Here is a 12,150-nt window from a genome sequence, read left to right as displayed (position 1 = left end):
ATTGGTTCTGTATATAGTATACTGTAGCTACATATACTCTATATAGCCTACTGGTTCTGTATATAGTATACTGTAGCCTACATAATAATCTATATAGCCTACTGGTACTGTATATAGTATACTGTAGTCTACATAATACTCTATATAGCCTACTGGTACTGTATATAGTATACTGTAGCCTACATATACTCTATATAGCCTACTGGTACTGTATATAGTATACTGTAGCCTACATATACTCTATATACTATAGCCTATTGGTTCTGTATATAGTATACTGTAGCTACATATACTCTATATAGCCTACTGGTTCTGTATATAGTATACTGTAGCCTACATATACTCTATATAGCCTACTGTTACTGTATAGTATACGGTAGCCTACATATACTCTATATAGCCTACTGGTACTGTATATAGTATACTGTAGCCTACATATTCTCTATATAGCCTACTGGTACTGTATATAGTATACTGTAGTCTACATAATACTCTATATAGCCTACTGGTACTGTATATAGTATACTGTAGCCTACATATACTCTATATAGCCTACTGGTACTGTATATAGTATACTGTAGTCTACATAATACTCTATATAGCCTACTGGTACTGTATATAGTATACTGTAGCCTACATATACTCTATATACTATAGCCTATTGGTTCTGTATATAGTATACTGTAGCTACATATACTCTATATAGCCTACTGGTTCTGTATATAGTATACTGTAGCCTACATAATAATCTATATAGCCTACTGGTACTGTATATAGTATACTGTAGTCTACATAATACTCTATATAGCCTACTGGTACTGTATATAGTATACTGTAGCCTACATATACTCTATATAGCCTACTGGTACTGTATATAGTATACTGTAGTCTACATAATACTCTATATAGCCTACTGGTACTATAGTATACTGTAGCCTACATATACTCTATATACTATAGCCTACTGGTTCTGTATATAGTATACTGTAGCTACACTCTATATAGCCTACTGGTTCTGTATATAGTATACTGTAGCCTACATATACTCTATATAGCCTACTGTTACTGTATAGTATACGGTAGCCTACATATACTCTATATAGCCTACTGGTACTGTATATAGTATAAGGTAGCCTACATATACTCTATATAGGCTAGCCTACAGCCAATGTTCTAGCTCTGTAAATATGGGACTTTTTGCTTCAATAATTTTTTGACTCATCAAAAGTAACCATGCGGTCAGTTTATTCAAATGACACCTGTATGGAAATCTGACTTTCGTTGTCGGAGATTGAGGAACAAGGACCAGTCGGTCATCTCAGCTGCTAGCAGCCAGACCGCGGGCTGCTCGAGCTGGGCTACACATCATCATCATAGGGGGGAAATTCTCCAAGCTGATCTTTGCCGCTGTGTGTGTGTGTATGTGTGTATGTGTGTGTGTGTGTAGCATTTTAATTAATGTTATGTTTGAATTCCTTGACTGTAGGCTATGTGGTCTGGCCTCAAATGTTAGCAAGGCTGCCTGGTCTGTTCGATCGTTACAACAGCTACAGTATGAGAGGATGGAGCTTGTGAACAACATCCTGCAGTCAAAGCACTTCCCTGAGCTGGTGTAAACCATATCTATATAATAAAAAAAATCTCCTCATGCCTTACCCCAAATCAGAGATGCTCACAACAAGTCATCTTTTGCAAGTCTCAAGTCCTTGAGCTAGAGTCCAAGTCAAATCTCAAGTCTTTGAGCTATAGTCCAACTCAAGTCTCAAGTCTTTGGTCACAAGCCCAAGTCAAGTCTCAAGTCTCTTATGGATCTATCATCTCCTGCATGCCATCCGGTCTGCTTACACTGCATAGGTAAAATGAAGGAATTCAACTGTATTATTCTCACTCCTTTATCTATTAAAATACAGTATCAGCATTGATTAGTTGACACCTGGCATTATTATTAGTAGACCTTTCCTTAATGTTAACACACACAAAAATAAAGATTGTTCACAAGTTCCAAATCTCAAGTTCAAGTCAAGTCTCAAGTCTTTGAGGAAAGTCTCAAGGCAATTCTCAAGTCACTGTGTGTGACTGTTCCCCAAATAAATAACTCATTCGAGCGCAATGGCCACTTCAGGCTCCCGGAGGAGCAGGTACGTCTGCATGGTTTCCAGTCACAGTGTGTCTTACAGAGGAATCTCATCATGAATGGAATTCATGAGGGAGAGAAGTCGACTGATAGGAAACGGATGGTTACGATGTAACCCAGGTTTCCTGAGGGAGACTTCTTTCCCTGCAAGAAGCCGCTCCGAAACAGGCTTCCAATCACATTGAGCAAGAGCGCCGCACCTGAGAGTAGATTATATAGCCGAGTACGGCCAATCAGCGTGCAGGCGCAATTGCACCCAGGTGGTGTTTTTTTTTGTTTTTTTTACCTTTATTTAACCAGATAAGACATTTGAGATACAATATCTCTTTTGCGAATGTGATCTGGCCAAGAAGGCAGCAGTTGCAAGCCAAGTTACAGTCAACATATTTACAGTACACATGAAGGAAACATAAAAACAGGGCTATAGAGCTGAAACATTTCAAAAAGCAAGGACAGCCAAGTACTTCATAAATACCACATCCAAGGGTAATAAATAACACAGGATCAAGAACGTAAAAACATATGGCCTAAAAACAAATTTACAGGCCGAGAAAGGCAAAGTAAAACTAGACATTACTGCAGGAGCAGCTTGAAGTAAGGACTTCAGATAGAGCATGTTTAAAACTGGACAGAGGAATGGAGGAGACAAGTTTTAGTTAGTGTCTTAAAGAGTAATCCACGACAGCTGTGCTGGATCAGATAATCTCATCATGAATGGAATTAATGAGGGAGAGAAGTCTCCCTCAGGAAAACTGGGTTACATCGTAACCATCCGTTCCCCAGGGAGCAATCCTTGGGCCATTGTTCCTTTAAATGATTTGCCCAATGTATCAGATCAGCTATAAAAAAATATATTTGCTGATTAGGACTATCAAACGATCATCTTTTTTATCACGATTAATGGCTTAATTTCAATAGTTAACCACGAGTAATCACATCTTTTATCACATTCAAAATTCCATTATTTTCCATTTCAAGACAGTTTTTAAGTCCAGATTGGGAATCAAATGAACACAAAGAAAAAAATGACATGACCTATATTATTTCGGTAACACTTCCTATGAAGTCCATGTCTGCATTATAATCTGCTGTATATCTATAGTCATAAGCACTCATAAATGTTCATAATGCTTTATAACAATAATCACAACACATTATAAAGTATTTTATTATTACTTATAAAGGTCAAGTCATTTAAGCAAAGTTATAATTGCTGGCCACTCAGACAAGGATAATAGTGTATTATAATTCTCATAGTTGAAATACATTATCAATAGTTTTATAATCCATAAAAGGGAGCAAGTGGGCTCTGTCTGTTTCATTGGTCGGTTTAAATTTTTGTTCCACTGATGTCACCAGTAACATCATTATTGACCAAACTCATCTGATGACATCACTGATGTCATAGTCATTGTGACATCAGTAGTGACAGTGATGTCATCAGTGATGCGAAGTTGAGCAATTGTGCACTGCGCATGCCAATAGTGCAGACAATTGTGTGCTGTGCATGCCAATAGAGCAGGCCAGGCCACGCAGCAGCCGAGCTGCGGGTGAGGCCACACACAAGGCCATTGCCAACCTTGAACACACACACCTACACACGACCTAGGTCGAACAAATAAAGTCAGCTGTGAAAGTTATGTTATCCTTTATTTATCCCCATGGGGAAATTCATCCTCTACTAGGAACCTTCCTAGAACTAGGAGCAGTGGGCAGCCACAGTGCAGCGCCCGGGGACCAACTCCAGTCCTTTCTGCCATTGCCTTGCTCAGGGGCACTGACAGGAGTATTAACCCTAACACACGAAAAGCTGTGTGTTTATTTTTGTGTATGTATGTGTTGATGGAATCTCTACTACAGTGAAAATCCGATCTAATTGGTTCCCGACAGGCTGAGCAACTCACAATTTCACAAATATTTTAATTGGCCAGCTAGAGGTCATGGCCAAACTTTCAATTAGGATTGTTAAACTGCAGGCCACCAACCGCTGTGGGGAGGTGATTCAACATGCCATCCCTTCAGGACCTGCACACCACCAGGACGCTGAAGCGATCTCGTAAAATCATGACGAACCCTCCCACCCCGGACACAAACTCTTTGAAATGCTCCCCCTCGGCAAGAGACTGAGGTTCAAGTCCAAAACCTCTTGCCACAAGAACAGCTTCTTCCCAACTGCCATCGGCCTCATCAAGGCCCGAAAGCCCCCTCTACTAAGGACTCTATCACCCCCCCAATCCCCCCCAGTGACATGAGCCCCCCCCTGCATCATATAGCCTATAGCCTACATCACTTTAAAGTAGAGCAACTGGACTACACTTGTTACATTAAAGTATTATAGCTGCTTCTCCACCAGAACTTTTCACTCCATTGGATTACTCTCAACTACATCACACACCGCTTGAACTGTAAATTCATATTAAATGTAGTCTACAGCTCTCCCCAGATCGGCAGAGGGGGGAGCAGCGACCGCTGCAGCAGGGGGGAAATTAGCAAAGTACAATTGGGGAGAAAATGGGGGGAAATTAAATAAATAAGACAATGAAAACACTCTCAGATTTGGGTCAGAGACATAATCACATCCAATGGGGTTCTGTGGCTCTAGTGTGGACTAAATGAGAATCACTGGTTTAGCCAACTGAAGTGATGGCAATGACCTTGCTGAACAAACGTGAACAACAGATCATTGAGTAAATAAACCTGCATGCATGGCCTATTTGCTCGTCAGCCTGTCCTTTACGCCTCACATATAAACCACTTTAATCCATCTTACTTTCAGCGTCATGAATGCTGATGAGTCAACATGACAACTAGCCCACTATGACAGTGGATCTATACGGAGTAATTTGTCTTTCCAAAAATAAATTTTCATTAGTCTCCATTAGGGGTGCTCCGATCCGGCTAAGCCACGATCCGATCCGATTCCTGGGGTCACGATCCGATTCCAGAATCGATTCTCGATTCCAGAATCTAGAATCGATCCTCAATTATGTAGTTTTATATTGCAATAACACACAAAGGTAAATAAATATAAGACAAAAAATGACAAATGTATTAATGCTGAACTTCAAATTCAACTTCTGTATTACAGTCAGGGCCTACATTCATTTAGCAAACTAGGGGGGAATTCCCCCCTTATGTTCTTCAGATAAGATGGATTTATAGGCTGGGGGGATCTGTAGACTTTGAGAAGGATTTATAGATTTTGGGGGGAATACATTAACCAGAGTTCTTAAGTGCAAGAGGTGGTGGCACCGTGGCAGTACAGTACACAAATGACATGAACATTTGGACACTTATTCAGCTGGTATCTTGCATGTTGCGTTCAGGTGCACTGTTTTTTTTACAATTTTAAGAATCGATTCTTGGGAGTTTGGAATCGATCCATGAATCGTGGCATTAAGAATCGCGATCCTTTCAGAATCGATTTTTTGGAGCACCCCTAGTCTCCATAGTTTTTAGTGAAATTCCACAAACTTTTCCATCCTCAGAGTAGGTGCAGTGTAACTTTGCAAACATTATGTAACTTGTTGTGATGCTTTTAAATGTCCATTTTATTCTCTTCTTTTATTCTTTTATTTTCCTGTCAACCATTTTATGTGAAGCACTTTGGATTGCCTCTGTGTATGAAATGTGCTATACAAATAAACTTGACTTGACTAGTCATTATGTAACCTCACTGAATCAGTTAATAGTCACATGTAAAGATATTGCTCAACACATTCTAAAGACACTAAACTGGCCAATATTTAAGGAACAATTAAATTTTAATATCAACACAAGATTGAATAAAAAAACAGTACATAAAACATTTTCAGAAAAAAGATACAAATCAAATAAAACAATCAAATCAAGGATACAATGTGCACAATGTACAAGTGCCCACTTCCCAAACATCTTACCCATCAAAGAATAACAAACTAAAAAAACAGGAGTGGCAGCTATGTTCCAGTCTTGCACACGGAAAACAAACCTTTTTTTATTTCACTCAAATAAAAAATACCTGCAAAACAAGGTCATACCTTTCTATTAACACTGCTGCTGAGTACCAGCAGGCAGGCCACAAAAAAAGAAAGAACAATTTCTTAAGTTTATAATTGAATTGACAATGTAGCCGCTACCATTTCAATGGCTCTGAGGGGGTCTACAATGTCTTGGAGTTTGTCATTTCTCAGAACCCAGTCTGGCGCAAATCTGAAAAACAAAAAACATAACACGGACATGTCATTTACCACTGCAAAAATATTCAATATGAATCTGTATCTCGCACAGCCACACATACAAACCAAACACAAACTTACTTCGGCACAGGTCGGGATTTGCGAGGCGTTGCCGGAACAAGCCGGAAGCTCCCGTGTTTGCGGGAAGTGAGGCTGTAAATCCTCTGGATCCTGTCCAGGACCTTGGGAAGCTTCCTCACCTCCTGAAAACACCCAGAGAGACATTTATTATTATTACATTTACAAAAAGTACTCGTCTGTCCCCAAATTATTTATTTATTTGGTTCTACATAACGATTTCTTTCAATTAGGTTGAAGTTGGTGATCATAATCTAGGGGTGTACGTATGGCAGGTACAGACCAGAGCCCGGTGCTGGTCCTGTAGCAGCAGAGCCAGAAGGAAGCAGGCCTTTGTGAAGATGCTGCCCCCTTTTTCCGGCATCTTATCCCCGGCCTTCTCCCGGTACCTCTGCAGCAGGTCCAGCAGCGTCTCCACAGAGTTCTCCACCGCAAACACTGTGGCGACGGTCTTATGGTACTGGAAAGAAGAAAGGAAAGAGAATAAACACAGGGTTAAGACCAATAAAAAATTTGAGTCATTTTCTTTCTTTTTTTTGGGGGGGGGGGGGGGGGGGGGGGTCTGCTCCAGTTGACAGTAGAAATGTAAAGGCAAAAACTCAAATTTCTCCACACACACTAAACAGAGATAAGAGGACTTCAGCCGTCAGTGTGCATCTGGGCTTAGCAGCACTGAAATTGCGACTTTAGTTAGTTTATATTAGCAGAAGAGGAAGTGTGTAAGGAAGTGAAACATCTGTAGAAGAAGTGCTGTGACCTTCTCTACACATCCTCCCTCCGCTGAACCCCTTGGCAATAAGCATAATATGAACTTTGCTCTTGTATCTGAGGCTTTAATTAAGATTAGGTTTTAAATCCAAGAGAAACCAGTGCTGGCCTCTACTGAGCAGTTGTTCTCTCAATTGAGACTACTATTAGGCTATTACTACATTAGTTTACAAAAATGATGGGGGGGGGGGGGGGGGCGTACCTCCGCACTTCTCTGTCGATTACCATCATTAGCGGTGATGCATTGTAGTAACAAAAAAAGGCCAATGAACCCCAACAGAATCAGATCAGAAAGCAAGGAGGCTTCGTACTAAAATATGAGTAAATATACTTAGCAGAGGGAATTAGTCTGATATTAGCAACAGGCATAAATTAGTTGACATAAATAAAGGGTCGGGCCAATATTAGATGAAATATGGAGATCAATATATTTTACATGATTGGTCTGATGAGCAGATTTACTGAACATTTCTTTTCTTTTCATGATTTATTCTTACATTTGTCCATTTTCCTTTTTCTCTCAAGTACCCCCTGTAGTACCTCCACTTACCTCTAGGGCAGTGTTTCTCAAACTTTTTCAGACCAAGGGCCACTTAACCAATTAAAAAAAACTCTGGGACCACCTAACTCTCAAAACATCCCCAAAAACAATAGGCCTACTACTTCAACTGTAAATTACAGGCTAATTAAATGACAAATAGCATTAAGGCTGTACAATTAAGGCTGTACAATTAATCACATTTTTGGCTTCCCAGTTCCCACAATTATGAAAACAAGATAACCGATATAAAAAAAATGTAAGTGTTAAATGGCTCTATATTCTGACAGCAATCACTGAAATAGAGTGTTTGGTCAGTAACTTGGAACTCCCAACCCGCGCTGTAGGCCTACTCTGTCTCTCTCCTGTAGCCCTGCATGTGAGTGAATGTATCTCCGCAATCGTAATGCATAGAGACTCAGGGGTGGCGGCATTGGATTCGGGGTGAAAAAATACATATAGTCCTTAACAGGCATTGTGATCTGACCTTCCATTTTGCAGAAAATGTAAACATTTCTCTGATTGGATAGTGGGAGGTATAAAAAAACGGAAAAAAGATAAATCTACTCGTGGACCACTAGGGGGCGCCCGCGGACCACCGCTGTTTGAGAAACACTGCTCTAGCGGTACGTGGACCCCAGTTTAAGAACCACTGTTGTAGCCTTAATATTGATAAGGAATAGCCTCTTGCAAGATGTTCATTTTCAAACCCTGCACAGTGAACAGGTGAAGGTACCTTAGACAGGTTGAGGAGGATCTGGATGGAGTAGGTGATGACCTCCATGCAGGGGACGCTCCTGTTGCAGGAGCGGACGAGGGTGAAGATGACCAGGGTGGCTCCGCTCTCTACCAGCCGCTCACAGCACTCTGGGGACAGCCTGGTGGCGGTTTCTGTGCAGGCACACACACAAACACAGTGTATAATAATAACAACACATACAGTAGAGGGCGCACTCACTTGGATTTGGGGTTAGATGAGTTGGATTCTGGGATCACATCACCTACATTCGCATACAGGGTATACGCAGGGATCCTGAAGTTAAATTCAATACCTTTTGAGACCTTTTTAAAGACTTTTTCCAAGACCTCAACGCCACTTTAGTTATATCAGCGATCGGGTTATAAATCATCACTCTACAATATTATATAGATCATCACTCTACAATATTATATAGAGGCAAAGTGACCGCCTACTTCCTGCTTCAGCACTGTACCAGAGATTTTTATCTGCCATTTATCTTCCCATAGACATTTCGTAAAATGCTTATAAAAAATAGTTTTACTTCGTCAAACCAAACGGTTCAGCTATATTTAGAATCGGGAGAGACCATAGAACATGTCACTCGGACCAAAACTTAACAAAACAACATCGAAAAAACATTTTCTTTAAACCCGCATCTTTTTACATTTTGGTCAGAGTGAAATGTTATGTGGTCTCTCCTGTTTCTAAATATATCTGAACCGTTTGGTTTGAACAAGTAGAACTATTTTTATAAGCATTTTATGAAACATCTATGAGAAAATAAATGGCGGATGAAAATCTCTGGTACAGTGCTGAAGCAGGAAGTGACGTTCCACTTTGCCTCTCTATAGATTCTTTGTAATGATATGATATTTGCTGACATCACAAAGTCTGCCACAATACAATCTCGCTTCAATTCAGGGGTCTGCGATCGATAGGGGACAATACCACATGCTCATTTAACACCATCAGCAAAATAGCTACACATTTTAATACCTCTCAAATCGCAATTAAGACTTTTTAAAGGGCCTTAATTTTCCCTAAATTGATTCATCAACTTCTAATACTTTTCCCATATCCTGCAATCCCTCCAGTCTTGTGAAAACACAAGGTCTTCCGTCCGCTATTACAACAATCACCAAAGCAAACATGCAAATGGTGCATTTTTCTTGCCACACTTCCTGTATCTATATCTATCTATCTATCTATCTATCTATCGTATATATATATATATATATATATATATATATATATATATATATATATATATATATATATATATATATATATATATATACACACACACTGTACCAGCGATGCCTTACCCAGGTTTTTGAGGGCCTCCAGAAGGGGGGCGAAGTGCTTATACTGAAGGAGGTACTCCAGGGCAGATGATGTCTTATTGCAGAGCTTGTCCTCCTCTCGGACTTCGGAGGAGACTTTACGCAAGCGGTGCCTCACATTCACCATCCTGGGATTGTCATTCAGTCGGCGGGAGCGGTGTCCTCTCCACAGAGCCTGGAGAGAGACGAGGAGGGGGAATGGAGAGAAAGAAGAGGGAAATTAAAATAAAGACACAAACTATTAAAAAGGTGAGCACATCTGGTTGGTGAACTCATTCACTGATCAGAGGTGCATAGGATTCCAATAAGGCTTTGGCTGTTTTGTTTACCATTTCCTGTCCACAGAGGAGGGGGCATATGCTGGGACTGAAATACATACCTAAACCTGCAATAGGCAATAAAATACCTTAAAGACAATCCTGGATTAATATTATCTAGGCAGTGATTTCACTGAGACATAATAAAATAAACCAATATCCACACACGTGAGGCAGCTGTGTTGCTGTTTTCACCTCTTTTCTAGACCTTGTTGTCCGAAGGAAGCTTCAGTAGCATTGTTTTTTGTTTGTTTGTGTTTTTACTAGCTTGGCCCATAACGACAGAAAGGATTAAGTGCGTAAGTAAATTTGCTAGCTACCTCTTCATTTGTTGTTCTGGGACATGTAACCTTCATCGGGAGAAAGATCGCAAGTGAGAATGGTAATTAAGTGGCACTTCTCCGCAGGTACGTTTAGCTTAGCTATTACTTTATCCACAATGCTTTGCAAGCATTTTAGAAGGCCACTGTAGTGAAGTGGCTTTGCTATACGTTATTTACGAATTTGCTGCAGTCGTCAGAAAATGTCGCTTATAGTACGTCAATTTGATTTTGGAACTGGCATGAATGAAGAACAATTCACTATAATAGATTACAACCAGTGCTTTGGTAATATAAATACGTAATAGTATGATAGCATCATACTATTAGCATATTAATGGCCCTAAACAATATTTCAAGATCATGGTGCTCTAAATGAAAATGTGTTTTCTGAAGATGTCCTAAGAGAGGCTGTCTGGTAGTGTCCCCTCAACTCCCTGTCTAAATGCATTGTTTCCCCTACATAGATGCAGTAGCCATGATGAAAGAATGCTACATCTGACATTTTAACTTGAGGGAGGAGACACATATTCGGTCACTGATTTAGGAATGGTGATCCATTTTCTGACTCACTTTTCTGCCAAGATGCATAAACACACAGACTGCTAAGCACCAGAACATGAGCAAGTGCTTGTAAGCAATCACTTCACTGCGTATTTCTTAGTCAAAAATATGAATATCTTCTCTTGATATAGCTGGTAGTGTCAAACGATGTGTGGAGAAAGGGTGGGGGTACAGTGGTTCCCAAATGGTGTGCCTTGAGACAAGCCCAGGTGTGCCTTGGGATTTTGTGACAACCATACATTATTGCAAATATAGCCTAAAACTATCCAAAAAGTAGGTGTGTTGTTGCTTGAAAATTTCAAATTAGTTCCTGAATTATTTTGTTAATAGTAAGTAATATAGATTTGTGAAATTGTATTTGGCATTAGTAAATTAAAATTATAGTGATAAGAGTGACGTGTTATAGAGGCTATTTTGCACCGATATATAGGTGTGCCTTGAGATTTTGTCTTGTGTGCCTCAGGCACGAAAAGTTTAAAAACCACAGCACACCCAGACTTAACCCCCCCATTGACAGGTCATACCTGAGCCTTGACAATTCCCCGTTGGACCCTCTTCTGGCGCCTGAGGACCAGGAAGCTCCTGACTGCTCTCTGGGCTGTCACCACCTTCCTCCTCTCCTCCAGGTATCGCTTCCTCTGCTGCATCCCTCGCACCCATCGCTAACCATGAAGGTAAGAGGAAACAAGGGAATCATTTGTAGAACTGGTGTGCCAATCCCTTTTGGAAAATGCTCTTGAAAGTCGTTTGCCCTTGTACCTGTATGGTGATGACAGAATGGATCTGTCTCTTGGCGTACTGCAGAGTCCAGTGGGCTCTGAGAGCTCGCTGGATCCTCATGGCACTGAGATGATGGAAAATCGCTGCACTGAAACGCAGCCTCCTCTCTACATTGGCTGCCTCTAGGACCTGGAAGATCATGGCATTATTAGATCAAACACTTCTGATCACAAAGTACAAACATTCACTCAGGACAAGGAAAAGGTCATTTCAAGATCAATGAATTTCGGTTAAGGTGTGGATTTGAAATAGAATAATAAACTGATCCGATATAATCAGGTGAACTGTTCGCTACCCGAAAAAAAAAAAAAGCCTACCAGCAAACTACCGCCTTTATTACAAGTTGTTA

At 40.3% G+C, this 12,150-nt stretch overlaps 1 protein-coding gene across 1 annotated transcript in view; it reads right to left on the bottom strand.

Annotated features, from left to right (window-relative positions):
* Positions 1-5,907: 5,907 nt before the first annotated feature.
* Positions 5,908-12,150, bottom strand: part of aspm (assembly factor for spindle microtubules) — a gene marked incomplete at its 5' end in the record, with an annotated part of 30,212 nt that continues 23,969 nt past the window's right edge. The window contains 7 exons of the mRNA XM_083647197.1: positions 5,908-6,325; positions 6,433-6,554; positions 6,713-6,889; positions 8,472-8,626; positions 9,803-9,995; positions 11,546-11,683; positions 11,781-11,930. Coding sequence (XP_083503323.1) covers positions 6,223-6,325; positions 6,433-6,554; positions 6,713-6,889; positions 8,472-8,626; positions 9,803-9,995; positions 11,546-11,683; positions 11,781-11,930 — 1,038 coding nt within the window. The 3' untranslated portion in view covers positions 5,908-6,222. The remainder of the gene's footprint in view (positions 6,326-6,432; positions 6,555-6,712; positions 6,890-8,471; positions 8,627-9,802; positions 9,996-11,545; positions 11,684-11,780; positions 11,931-12,150) is intronic.

The sequence above is a fragment of the Poromitra crassiceps genome, assembly GCF_964638095.1.
Source record: "Poromitra crassiceps genome assembly, chromosome: 12".
Lineage (NCBI taxonomy): Eukaryota > Metazoa > Chordata > Actinopteri > Beryciformes > Melamphaidae > Poromitra > Poromitra crassiceps.
The sequence above is the reverse complement of the archived record's forward strand: the minus strand, read 5'-3'. Positions and strand labels throughout refer to the sequence as shown.